The 13,079-nt window shown below is 42.2% G+C and overlaps 1 protein-coding gene across 4 annotated transcripts in view; it reads right to left on the bottom strand.

Moving 5' to 3' along the window:
- Window positions 1–13,079, bottom strand: part of PDCL2 (phosducin like 2) — an 88,729-nt gene that overhangs the window by 57,946 nt on the left and 17,704 nt on the right. For all 4 annotated transcript variants that reach the window (XM_033945012.1, XM_033945002.1, XM_033944992.1 and 1 more), the window contains exons 2-3: window positions 12,613–12,733; window positions 4,787–4,877 (exon numbers count right to left, since the gene is read on the bottom strand). In XM_033945012.1, coding sequence (XP_033800903.1) covers window positions 4,787–4,877; window positions 12,613–12,733 — 212 coding nt within the window. The remainder of the gene's footprint in view (window positions 1–4,786; window positions 4,878–12,612; window positions 12,734–13,079) is intronic.

Below are 13,079 nucleotides of genomic sequence, written 5' to 3'. Positions count from 1 at the left end.
AAGAGGGACAGATTCTTCAAACTTTCTAATAATAAAAGAACAAGAGGGCATTCGGAAAAGTTGGTAGGAGACAGATTCAAAACAAATGCTAGGAAGTTCTTCTTTACCCAACGTGTGGTGGACACCTGGAATGCGCTTCCAGAGGACGTAATAGGGCAGAGTACGGTACTGAGGTTCAAGAAAGGATTGGACAAATTCCTACTGGAAATGGGGATAGAGGGGTATAAATAGAAGATTACTTCACAGGTCCTGGACCTGTTGGGCCGCCGCGTGAGCGGACTGCTGGGCACGATGGACCTCGGGTCTGACCCAGCAGAGGCATTTCTTATGTTCTTATGGTATATCAGTGTCTCTCAACTGTGTTCATGTCGACGTGTGGCAGTGTCTTGCTGAGTGGTGTTCATTATTGTTGCATGTTTTTGTTTGCTGTTGCGAGAATGTCAGAGCTTGAATTAGAGCAACGAACAAACATTAAATATATTGTTAAACTTGGCAAGAGTAGAAGTAAAATCAGAGACATGTTAGTCCAAGTTTATGAGGATAATGCCATGAAAAAGCAGTATACAGTGTATTTTTCTGAGGGGAGAGAAAATGTAACTGATGAAGAAAGGTCAGGGCAGCAAGTAAACATCGATAGAGAAACAGGAAAATCTTAACTGAAAATTTTGGCATGAGAAAGATGTGTGCAAAATTCATCCTAGAAAAAGTACTACATACCTCAGCAATGAGGTATGTAGTACTTTTTCTAGGATGAATTAATGAATTTAATTGTCAGACCTCATATGTATCTCTCATGTTTTTGCATTTTCTTCAGTACTGCTGTTTTTACTTCTTGAGGTTTTGCATTCAATTTATATCTGCATATGTCTAGTTCTAACTGTGGCCCCTTGTTCTGCATTAGGTGAAGGCCTACATTTTAGGTGTGTGAATGAGAAGTGGTATTCTATTAACATGTAATTTCTGTATTCAGATGTGTGGCAGTTAGTTCCACTTGCTCTTTTTCCAAATAGAAGGTTTATTAGTGTTTTAAGGCCTAACATAATATCTGTAGTGTGTAGAAGAAGATGTAATGCTAGTACTATTAGCACAATAGCTGGACCACTTTAATTTTTTCTTACATGCATACATCTCTGGTTTTAATCTCCATAATGCTTACAGAAGAACAGGTCAAATATCAGTCATCTGAGTTGGGCTAAGTACAGGGGTTTGGGATATTTGCTAACTCTGAGAAACAGGATGACAGGCTGAACAGAAGACAGAAACAAGAGCTTATCTAGGAATGTTAAAACAAACAGGCCTTCTTTGAAATCACTAATAAGCTGCTTTTCAACCTTTTTTTTCTTACTATTCTCAGACTTTACCTATAATGAGCAATTACTTCAGACTACTTTTCCTGTCTGCCTGGTTCATAGCATTTCTTGCTCTTTTCTAATCTTAGTTCTATGATTTTTCTTTTTTTATAATCTGATACAGTTTTATGTTTAACACAGAATACGAAAAGATTAGGTTCTTACTTTGTTAATCTACTTTCTGATAGACAATACAGTACTCCCCTGATATTCGCAAGGGTTCCTTTCCAGGAACCCCCGCAAATCTTGAAAAACTGTGAATACAGTTTTTCATGGGGGAGACTGGAGAGGGCAGCGGGAGAAGCAGGAAAGAGCAGCCAGAGCACCGGCAAGTGCAGGAAATCACGCGCTGTATGCTCCGATCGCCTCTTCCTGCACTAAGTCGGGCCTTACCAATCAGGAGCTGCGTGTCAAAGCACCATCCTGGGTGTCTACTGTATTTCAGATTTTGGTATCATCCACAAAGAGACAAATCTTGCCCGACAGCTCTGCAGCAACATTATTTATAAAAATGTTAAAAAGTACAGGCCCAAGGACAGAACCTTGAGGCACACCACTTTCTTCAGAGCGATCTCCATTGATCACTACCCTCTTTCACCTTCCATTCAACCAGTTCTTGACCCAGCCCATCAATTTGGGACCCATCCCGAGGGCACTCAGTTTATTTATTGGACGTCTGTGTGGACATTGTCAAAGGCTTTGCTAAAATCTAAATACACCACATCTAGCGCACTCCCTCTATCCAAATTCTCTGGTCACCCAGTCAAAGAAATTGATCAGATTTGTCTGACAAGACCTACCTCTAGTGAATCCATGTTGCCTCTGGTCCTGTAATCCACAGGATTTCAGAAATTTCACCATTCTATGTTTTAAAAGCATTTCCATTAATTTGCTTACCACAGAAGTCAGACTTACCGGCCTATAATTCCCTACTCCTTCCTAACTTTCACTTTTGTGGAGAGGGACCACATCTGCCCTTCTCCAGTCCTTCGGTACCACTCCCAACTCTAGAGACTCATTGAAAAGGTCAGTTAGCAGAGCCACCAGAACTTCCCTAAGTTCCTTCAGCACCCTCAGATGTACATCATCTGGCCCCATCACTTTATCTATTTTTATTTTAGCTAGCTCCTCAGAAACACAACCCTCTGAAAACTGATCAGGGTCTATCACTCCCCCATCCCCATTCATGTTTGTCTTCTGCAGTCCTGCTCCTTGCACTTCAGCCGTGAACATAGAATAGAAATATTTGTTAAGCAATTCAGCCTTTTCTTTATCAGCTTCTACATATTTCTCCCCTTCACCTTTGAGTCTCACAATGCCACTTTTTGCACTTCTTCCTATCACTAATATATCTAACAAATGTCTTGTCTCCCCATTTTACTGTGTCTGCTATTTTTTTCTTCCATTTGCATCTTTGCTTTCCTAACTACACGACCAGCCTCTCTTAACTTTTCCAGATATTTTTGCCTGTCTTCCTCTTTCTTCAATCTTTTGTAGTTTATAAAAGTTAACCTCTTATTCCTTGCCTTCTCAGCTACTACTTTTGAGAACCAAAGTGGCCTTCTTTTCCTCTTACTTTTACTTACTTGCCTAACAAAAAGGTTTGTCATTCTTACAATTACTCTTTCTGTTTTGCCCATTGTATTTCTACTCCTTCCAGACGTTCCCATCCAGACAATTCCTTGATGTAATCCTCTATCTGAACAAAGTTTGTTTTTTAAAGTCTAGAACCTTTGCTTTGAATGAGCCCTCTCTATACCTGTCTTATTATTAAACCATAGATCCACGAACACAAGTGTGGAAGGACAATATAATATTAAATACAACTCCCATCTACTCAAAAAACACACTCCAAAGAAGAGGACAGAGTGGAAATAAATGCAGAATTCCCTGTCAGTACAAGAGCTTCACAAACATCTTAGCCCTCCAGGGATTCAAGACAAAGTTGGACAAGTTCCTGCTAAACTGGAACGTACGCAGGTGAGGCTGGACTCATTTAGAGCACTGGTCTTTGACCTGGGAGCCGCCGCATGAGCGGACTGCTGGGCACGATGAACCACTGGTCTGACCCAGCAGTGGCCTCAGAACCCCCTCCCACACACAAACACCTTCTTAAGTGAAAAGGGTGTGGAAAATTCTCCGTCTGTTTTGAGAATTTATATTTGCTGTCTATATTTTCCACTATGGCCCCCTTTTACTAAACCGCAATAGTGGTTTTTAGCGTAGGGAGCCCATGAGCGTCGGGAGCAGTGCGGGGCATTCAGTGCAGCTCCCTGCGCTAAAAAACAGTATCGTGGTTTAGTAAAAGGGAAGGGGATATATTTGTCTATTTTTGTATAGTTGTTACTGAGGTGACATTGCATATTTTAAAGTCATCTGCCTTGACCTCTTTGAAAAAACCCCCAAATATAAATTATAATTAACATTTTCTCTGCATACAGTGTGCTTTGTGTTTTTTTTCATTTTATTGTTGGTAGATCATTTTGACTTGGTCATTTTAAAAGTAGCTCACAAGCCAAAAAAGTGTGGGCACCCCTGTCTTACACAATGCACACATTTAGAAGATTGTTCTTATATAATGTATTATTTTTGAAGAACATAATGGGGCTCATAATAAAAAAAAAAGTCTTAAAAGTGGCCTAAATGACTACTTAGATGATCAAAAAGCCTGATTGTCCAAGTACCCATAATCAAAGCTGGTTTTAGACGTATCTAAAACCAGCTTAGGCCTTTCCCCTGCCTCTAAAAGCATAGAGCGAAAAGATGCGTTTTTAGAGGCGGGGAAAGGCCGGGGGGGTGGGCGGGAGGTGGGCCGACCTACACCTGGGCGTACAACAGGTATAACCAAATTTTTTGACAGGTTGCCTAGTCGGCACTTATACGTTTTGACTTAGACCAAGCCAAAACAGGTATAAGTGCCGAAAAAGGGGCCACTGAGCTGATGGCGGCTGGCGCGATCAGCTCAGCGGCACTGCAACCTATCCACCCCCCCCCCCATTGCAACCATCGAGGCAGGAGAGATGACTCATCTCCCCTACCACGATAGCGATACCACCAAGTGCCGCCAAATGCGGCACTTGGGATCGCTAAAGCGGCAGGAGAGATGACCCATCTCTCCTGCAGCGATCCACCCCTCCCCCTGATACAGTCGGGCCAGGAGAGAGCCCAAGCCCTCCTGGCCCCTCCGACAATGATCGGGCAAGAGGGAGCCCAAGCCCTCTTGCCCAGCAGCATCCCGACAACATCGGGGCAAGAGGGCTTGGGCTCCCGCTTGCCCGATCATTGTCGGAGGGGCCAGGAGGGCTTGGGCTCTCTCCTGGCCCGATCGTATCAGGGGGAGGGATGGATCGCTGCAGGAGAGATGACATTTTTGTAAGTATGGTGTGCCAAACTGAATTCTTTTTGTTAATATAGTCTTCTCTTTGACCAAATGTTACCTATATTGTTCAATAGCTCTTTCATCCTCTTCATCAAGATCATCCTCAGCCTCTTTTAGATCTTTGAGAGTCATTCTTTCATAAGGCTTCACTGAAAACACAAACAAAAGTAATCTCAATCAGGGGTTCTCAACCCAGGCTTCAGAATACACCAAGCCACAAGATAAATTTGTACGTACTGCTTCCATTGTATGCAAATCTCTCACAGAGTATGCTAATTTTGTCAAATACAATACAATTCTGTGTAGATCATGGCATTGCAAATTACAAGGATGATTCTATAAATCTATTTTTATTGTGCTTATATATTTGTCCTTGGGTTCTGCGAAGAACCAACCTATGGCTTATTGCTAGTTAGAATGTACAGTATAATGGGGAGGAATTAGTATTAGAGGATAAATTGTTAAGCAGTATCACGTGTTGATGCATGTATTGTAACAAGTTTCTATAAATTTCTGGAAAACCCAGTCAGTTGAGTTTTCAGGCTATCCCTAATGTATATGTATGAGACAGATTTGCATGCCTGTCACTTCCATTATATGCAAATCTGTCACATACTTATGTTTATTTGGTATTTGCTGTACCACTTTTGGTGACTGCATCATGCATATTCATTAACGATATCCTGAAAAATATGACTGGAAGATGGCCTCCCAGGACAGGTTTGAGAACCACTGTTTTACATGGTACAGATACACTTCAATTGGACTAGGGTGAATCCTTATTGAGTTAGTTGTGAGACCTGACTCCATCAGGTATTCAAGTAGTTTTTGTATGGGACAGATATAGGTCCTTGTCCTCACTCTAGATGGCCAACTTTTTCCACTTGAAAACATATGACCTTCTAGTGAATCTTTGCTGGAGGCAAGAGAAATCTGAGACACCCTTGTGGACCATGATTTAATGGTAAAAAAGTTGGAATCTATAGGGCTGTCATCTACTGTTTTGAATTGGTTTGAATCTTTTCTGCATAATAGGACATATTCAGTAAAAGGAAAGACATCTACAGTGGTGCCTCACACAACGAACTTAATTCGTTCCAGGAGCAAGTTTGTTATGCGAAAAGTTCGTTATGTGAAACGCGTTTTCCCATAACAATACATGTTAAAAAAAATAATTCGTTCTGCAGCATAAAATATGCTAAGATGACATAAAAAAAGATAAATTTGTCAAAATGGTGAAAATGGTGGTCTTGCTGAGGCCAAACTCTTTGACGAGGTCACACTGTTTTACCCCACATTCACTCCTTCTAATTATTTCCCGTTTCATTTCAACAGAAATCACCTTCCTGCTTTTTTTAGAAGCCATGATATATAAAAAATATTGAGTTTATCTTAAAAGGACGACTGTATACAGTGAGAGAGGGCAGTTAAGCGCAGTGACTAACGACTGCCTGCAGTGCCTGCGCGGAAGGATGCAATACATCGGCAGCTCGGGCGACTTCGTTGTGTGAAACGAAGTTCGTTGTGTGAAGTTCGTTGTGTGAAACGAAGTTCGTTGTGTGAAACGAAGTTCGTTGTGTGAATCAAGACATGAAGTTCGTTGTGTGCAGCGTTCGTTGTGCGAGGCGCTCGTTATGCGAGGCACCACTGTACTTCTAAAAAATATCAGCTATCTTGTACAGTTCCCCAAGGGTCTGCACTATCTCCTAAATTATTTAACATCTTGGCTTCACTTATTTCTTTGATTCAGGAGATAGGCTTTAGAGTTTATTGTTATGCTGATGACATTCTATTAGTTGCTAAAAATGATCCAATTGGCTTAGATTTGAATCCTCTGAAAGAAGGACTTACAGTAATTGCCCAATAGTTAGCTGACCATAGATTAGCCCTGAGTATTGAGAAATATGTATCCTGTTAGATTACAGGACATTACTTACAACCAAATTTGAAAGTTGAAATTTTCAGAAAGAAAATCCCATTGGTAAAAAGTTTTAGATATCTGTGAATTTGGGTTGATTATTAGCTGATCTTTGAAAAACAAGTGTCAGATATCATAAAAAAAAGGATTTTACACATTAAGAGCCTTGAGGACTATAAGATGACTATTTCAGGAGAAATATCTACCGTATTTTCACTCATACCGCGAACCCGTGTAAAACGCGCACACGGGTATAGCGTGCGGGAAACTGTAATTTATGTAAATAAATTTTTATATACCGCACACACCCCTATACCGCACATGCCGCCCCGACTCTCCCGTCGTTGCCCGACTCTCCTTTCGCCCGCCCCGACTCTCCTCTGGCCAGCCCGACTCTCCTTTAGCCCGCCCTGACTCTCCTCTGGCCAGCCCGACTCTCCTTTAGCCCGCCCCGACTCTCCTCTCCCCCTTGAAGTCCTGTCCCCCCTTGAAGTCCTGTCCCCACCCTGAAAGCCTGATGCCCCCCCCCGACGTCCGATTCACCCCCCCACAGGACCGCTCGCACCCCCACCCCGAAGGACCGCTCGCGCTCGCACACGCATCCGCACCCCCATCCTGAAGGACCGCTCACACCCTGTGACAAACCCAGCACCAGCACTAGTTCGGTCCCTAATAGGATCGGGTGCAGAAGAGCTGATCAGATTGATTCTGGCGCTCAACTTGAGACTGACCTCCCTTGCCCCTATGATCAGAGCAGTAGTGATCTGGAGCAGAGGCAGGCAGACTGGCAACAGCAGCCTCCGGGCTTTAGGGCAGTTAGAGAAGCCACAAGGAATATAGCTGCATTAGATAAACCCAGGCAGAGAAAAGCTGCTTTAGAGCCAAAGCCCATCCCCCGTTACAGGCTGAAGGGGATTGGCTCTGAGCTGTTTAAAAGCAGGCTGAGACAAGCAGCAGGAGGAGGAGCGAGTGACCAGGGTGAGTCACTCCCACAGCCTAAGGCAGGTGAGGAGCTGTGGAGCAGAGCAGGAGAGACAACCGTGCCAGATTGGCCCATGCAGGATTTGGAAGAAATCCTTCCCACTTCAAACTTCCAGATTCCAGACCGTGTGGAAAGCATGGAGGTACAAGTAGCTGGCCCTATGCTAGAGAGCCAGACAGAATGTATGGAAACTGAATGAAGAAAGTGAGTAACTGGGAAACCATTAGTGGTTTGTGTTTTTTTTTCCCCCCTTTTGCCTATGTTTTTCTGCTGTGCAAACAAGCCTGAAGAATGTGAGATAGGTTTGGACTTTATGAGTATTTTTGAGTTTAAGAATAATACTTACCTGAATCCTAAACTATGGAAGTGATTTAAAGTCAAGTTTGGAAACAAGAAGCTCAAGATAGAACATTTTAAGTTTGTGTTTTGAACTTTAGAAATCCTGCTGTGGCTCCCGTTCCTGAAGAGCTAATTAGCTTATCTCCCTCAGCTGTTTGTTTTGCCTGCACAGGGAGCTGAGGGAAAAGCTGATCCGTTTGCAAGAGCTATATTGCCTAAAGAGTTTTGGTTTAATTTGGATTTACAGCAAAGGTTTATTTCAAACTTTATTTGGCTGCTGAAATCTGCTGTTACATGCCTTTGATATTAATGCTGAGAGAAAGTTTGAATTATGAGTGAGCACCAGTGTAAAGCAATCCTGAGTCAGAGCACATGATTCCAGGAATAACCAACTACAGGAGTTTGCTGTTTTGTGATATCTTTATTTTACAATTGACTTTATTTTTGAATGAAATGCAAAAGTGATTTTTGTTTTATGCTGCATCTTTTTGACCTCTGGGTCAGAATAAACATATTATTCTTTCTTAAAGAACTTGGTTTGGACTGGTGATATTTTGAAGCCCTTTGCTTGCCTTGTCTCTCCCAAGCCTGGGCAGTTGCTTAGTGCTACCTTGAAAAGTCCTGAAGGTACCCCTGGTTAGAGGGGACACGCCAGAATCCTTGTGTTTGTCACACGACAGCCCGCCGCTGCAGAGGGTTTGTGACAACCCCCACAGCCTCCCCCCCCCCATCATGTAGAAGCTGCCTACCGTTGTCCTGCTGCTTCCTTTGCCGGCGGTCCTTCCCCTTCTCTTAGCCCTGCGTCTACGCTGCTTCCTCTTCCGGCAGTCCCGCCCTTTCTCTGACATCAGAGAAAGGGCGGGACCGCCGGCAGAGAAAGCAGCAGGACGACGGTATGCAGCTTCTACATGATGGGGGGGAGGTTGTGGGGGTGCGAGCGGTCCTTTGGGGTGGGGGTGCGGGTGCGTGTTCGAGCGCGAGCGTTCCTTCAGATGGGGGTGCGAGCGGTCCTGCGGGGTGAATCAGACGTCGGGGGGGGGGGGAACTATGTAAAAAAAAAAAAGGGGATAACGCGCTCACGAATATAACGCGCACGGTTATACTCGGTTTGTAAAAATCATGTATAACGCGCGCATTATATGCGTGAAAATACGGTACATACCCTTCTTCATGTTTTAATAATCTCAAAATTGGATTATTGCAACATTGTGTACTTGGGGACCTCAAATAGGAATCTGAAAAGATTACAAACTTTGCAGAACACTGAAATAAAAGTTCTAGGCTTTAAGAAAAAATCTGATAGCGTAACACCTCTTTATTTGCAATATCATTGGCTATCTGTTCATTATATAATTCAATTTAAAGCTCTATTCCTTGCACATAGAGTTTTCTATTCTTTACAGCCTGCTTATTTACATTCATATTTGATTCTTTATTTGCCACTAAGAACCTTGAGATCTATTCAAGATAATAGAATGGTAATACCCTCTGTTTATAGAGCTAGGTGGGAGTTTACTCGAAATAAAGCGTTCTACTTTGAAGTTCCAAATTTATGGAACCATATGCCACGAGAGTTGAGATTAGAGGCAAATTTAAAATCTTTCAAAATTATGTTAACAGTTTGTTTTGAGTTTTTTTTTTTTTTTTTAATTCTTTATTTGTTTTCAATCTTACATCAAGTGCACAAACAATAAAACAATACAATTAAACACATCACTTGACAATCTTTCTGATTTATCTTACAATACATAAAATTACCACCCTCCCCTCCCATCATTCCTCTATTATTTCCCCAATAAGAAAAATGTAAAATATACCTCCCCCCTCCCCCAATCATTAGACGGTGTATATTACAATAGAAAATGGTGTTTACTCATTACAATAAGAAATTAATGGTTCCCAAATTTTATTAAATTTCTTATAGCTTCCTTGTTGTATAGCTATTGCTCTTTCCATTTTATATATGTGACATAATGAGTTCCACCAGAAATTGTAATTGAGTCTACTGTAATTTTTCCAATTACTTGTGATATGCTGAATGGCGACTCCTGTCATTATCAATAAAAGTTTATTGTTATGTGATGATATTTGGCTCTTTTTCCTCATAGACATACCAAATAGTACTGTATCATAAGATAATGCCACATGCTTTTCCAATAAACAATAAACGGTTTTTTTAAAGAAGCATTTGGACAAGATTTAAATCAATCCCATATTACTCACCTTCTAAATGTTCTAGATCTTCAGTCAGCATGAAGGACAACAAAGTTTTTCTCCCGGAAATCACAGAGTGAAGCTCATGCATCAGATCAGGGAGTTTCGGAACAGGCCAGCACCGACAGTTTGGTATTACTTACAGATTCTGGGATCAATGATGGCAATGATAGACATGGTCCCCTGGGCAAGGTCCATTTACACACTCTCCAGGATGCACTCTTATCCCGCTGGTCCCCCTACCTTGGACAACAGACTTGGGTCACAGTCTGAACTGATAGTTGAAGCCACAATCTCTATCCCAGGGAGTGCTGCTTTGCATCTCCACATGGGTGATCCTGATGATGGATGCCAGCCTTTATGGTTGGGGAATTCATTTGTGAGGGTTTCCCGGTGCAGGGATGTTGGTTCTTCTCACACAGGAAGTAGTCGATCAACCAGTTGTAGCTGAGAGCCATCTGCTTGGCAATGTGGGCACTCTGAAACTTGCTGCAGGGCAAAGCGGTATGAGTTTCCTCAGACAATGCAATGGCAGTGGCCTGCCAATCAACAGAAAGGCGCCAAGAGTGCTCAACTACAGCTGATGGCCCAAATGCAGTTTCAGTAGATGGAGATCCACCTGTTGGCCCTTTCAGTAGCACATGTAGCAGAAGTAGACAAGTGGATTTCCTAAACCGGAAGACTCTGGATCCTGGAGAATGGGCTCTATCTCAAAAAGCATTCGACACCATTATATGTTGGTGGGGGCATCCAGTATATTCGACCTCATGGCGTCACTGGAGAACAAGAAAACAGCTCAGTTTTTCAGTCAAAAGATACAACACAGGAAGCATAGGCCTTGATGTTCTGGTGCAGCCATGGCCAGAAACAGGGCAGCTGTATATGTTCCTGCATCCAGGGCTAGTAGATTTCATGGCACCGGATTGGCTGAGGCATCCATGCTATGTGGATCTAGTCCATCTAAAGTGGGACCAGGGCCTCAGACTTCCATCATCCAGGGTTGCTCTCACAGGGCCCAATCGCCCTGGAAGATCTGGAATGCTTTGATCCTACGGCATGGCTCTTGAGCACGCAGCCTTGGTGTGAAAAGGCTATTCAGAGGCCACTCTCCTAAAGTCCAAGATGCAGTCAACCATGGTCGCCTATGTGAAGGCCTGGAGGTACATCCAGGGCTGGTGTGCCCAGAAGAGTGAGGATCCAATCACAGCACTAGTGTCGCTGGTTCTAGCTTTCCTTCAAGAAGGGTTTGAGGAAAGACTAGCGGTTTGCTCCTTCAAAGTACAGATAGTCTCTTGTGCTTTATATCCCAGACTAATAGAAGGATATTGGCCTCTCACCCAGATGTGTCCAGATTTTTGAAGGGAGCATTATGTCTACATCATCCAGTGTGCCAACCTTTTCCAACGTGGAGTCTTAATCTCATTCTATGGGCTCTTACTAGAGCTCCATATGAGTCTTTGGAGATGGAGTCATTGGTGGACCTGACAGTTAAAACAATGTTTTTAGTGGCAGTCACATCAGCATGACAGATGTCTGAGCTACAGGCCTTATCTTGCAGAGAGCCCTTTCTCAGGGTTTCAGAGGCAGGGGTTTCACTAAGAGCAGTCCCCTCTTTCTTTTTTTTTAAATAAATCTTTATTCATTTTTACATCTTACAACAAGTGTATCAATAAATGACAATTGAAATTGAATACATCACTTGAATCTTTATCATGTTTAATATTAAATCATAAAATTTAACCCCCTCCCACCCATCCCTACCATAACCTACATCCCACGGGTTCCAGATTGATGTGCCTATTGCACTAGAAGGGAAGATTAGGTAATTACCTTGATAATATTCTTTCTAGTAAATAGGCACATCACTCTGAAAGCCCGTCCTGTCAGATGTGCATTAGCCTGCTTGCTGTCTCAGACATATCCATATTACCAGATTCCTTGTTTTTTTCCCCTGTCCAGCACTGCCAAGGATAGGGAAAACTACTGCTATTTTGAAAAGACAAGGGGGTATCTTTCAGAACTCCAAGACTGTTAGTGCAGGTTGCACTCAGGTAGGTGGCCTTTTCATTTCACCTCATTGTACGGTTAAATATTTTAAGGTTTCATGATTATTTTAAGTTAAATGTTGTGATATAAGCAGAACAAACTTGTTTCTCGGGGTGAGTCCCCGTATCTCTCCCTATTATGTTTCTTCTCTAAGGCTGACCATCTGCTTTGATACAAACTGGGGAAAGACAGAGCAGAAAAATTTAAATGAGGCTCTCTACACCAGATTTCACAGATTGGAGGGTCACAACCCACAGATTCCAGAATGATATGCCTATTTACATGAAAGATTATCAAGGTAAGTACCTGATCTTCCCTTTCCTCTAAGTTTGTTTTAAGCCATGCCAATTTGAAAGCTGATTAAAAAAAAAAAAGTCTTATGTACCTGCTGCTTCTTTCTGCATTTGTAGAGCCATTTCTTCCAGATCATCTTTGGGTTCTTCTTTTGGGGGAAGAATCCCAAAATCTCTTAATATGTCATTCCACTCTGTATCTTCATTAGGATCCTAGAATGAAATTTAGTAAGAAAAATATGATCAGTTTTATTTCCTAAATGCCAATCCTAATGACAAAATGTATTGATTATATTTTCTTCCTGAAATACCTTCTAAGGCTGTGCCTTTGGAACTTAAAGGTAAATCTTCAAATGTAGTCAGCATCAACATGTATAAAGGTGAAATTTAAACTTAGCTTTTAATTTATTTTCTGTAAATCCTTATGCCAGACAATGGAATTAGAGAAAAACAGCTCTGAGTTGACTTTATTCCCCTTATAGTGGACTAGTAATACGTTCAACTCCTCAGTATCCTATGTCAAGCCTAAGACAACCAAAGGCAATTATTTTTTGATTCC

The sequence above is a fragment of the Geotrypetes seraphini genome, chromosome 1, assembly GCF_902459505.1.
Source record: "Geotrypetes seraphini chromosome 1, aGeoSer1.1, whole genome shotgun sequence".
In the NCBI taxonomy this organism is placed as follows: domain Eukaryota; kingdom Metazoa; phylum Chordata; class Amphibia; order Gymnophiona; family Dermophiidae; genus Geotrypetes; species Geotrypetes seraphini.
Note: the sequence above shows the minus strand (reverse complement) of the source record. Positions and strands in the feature narration are given on the sequence as shown.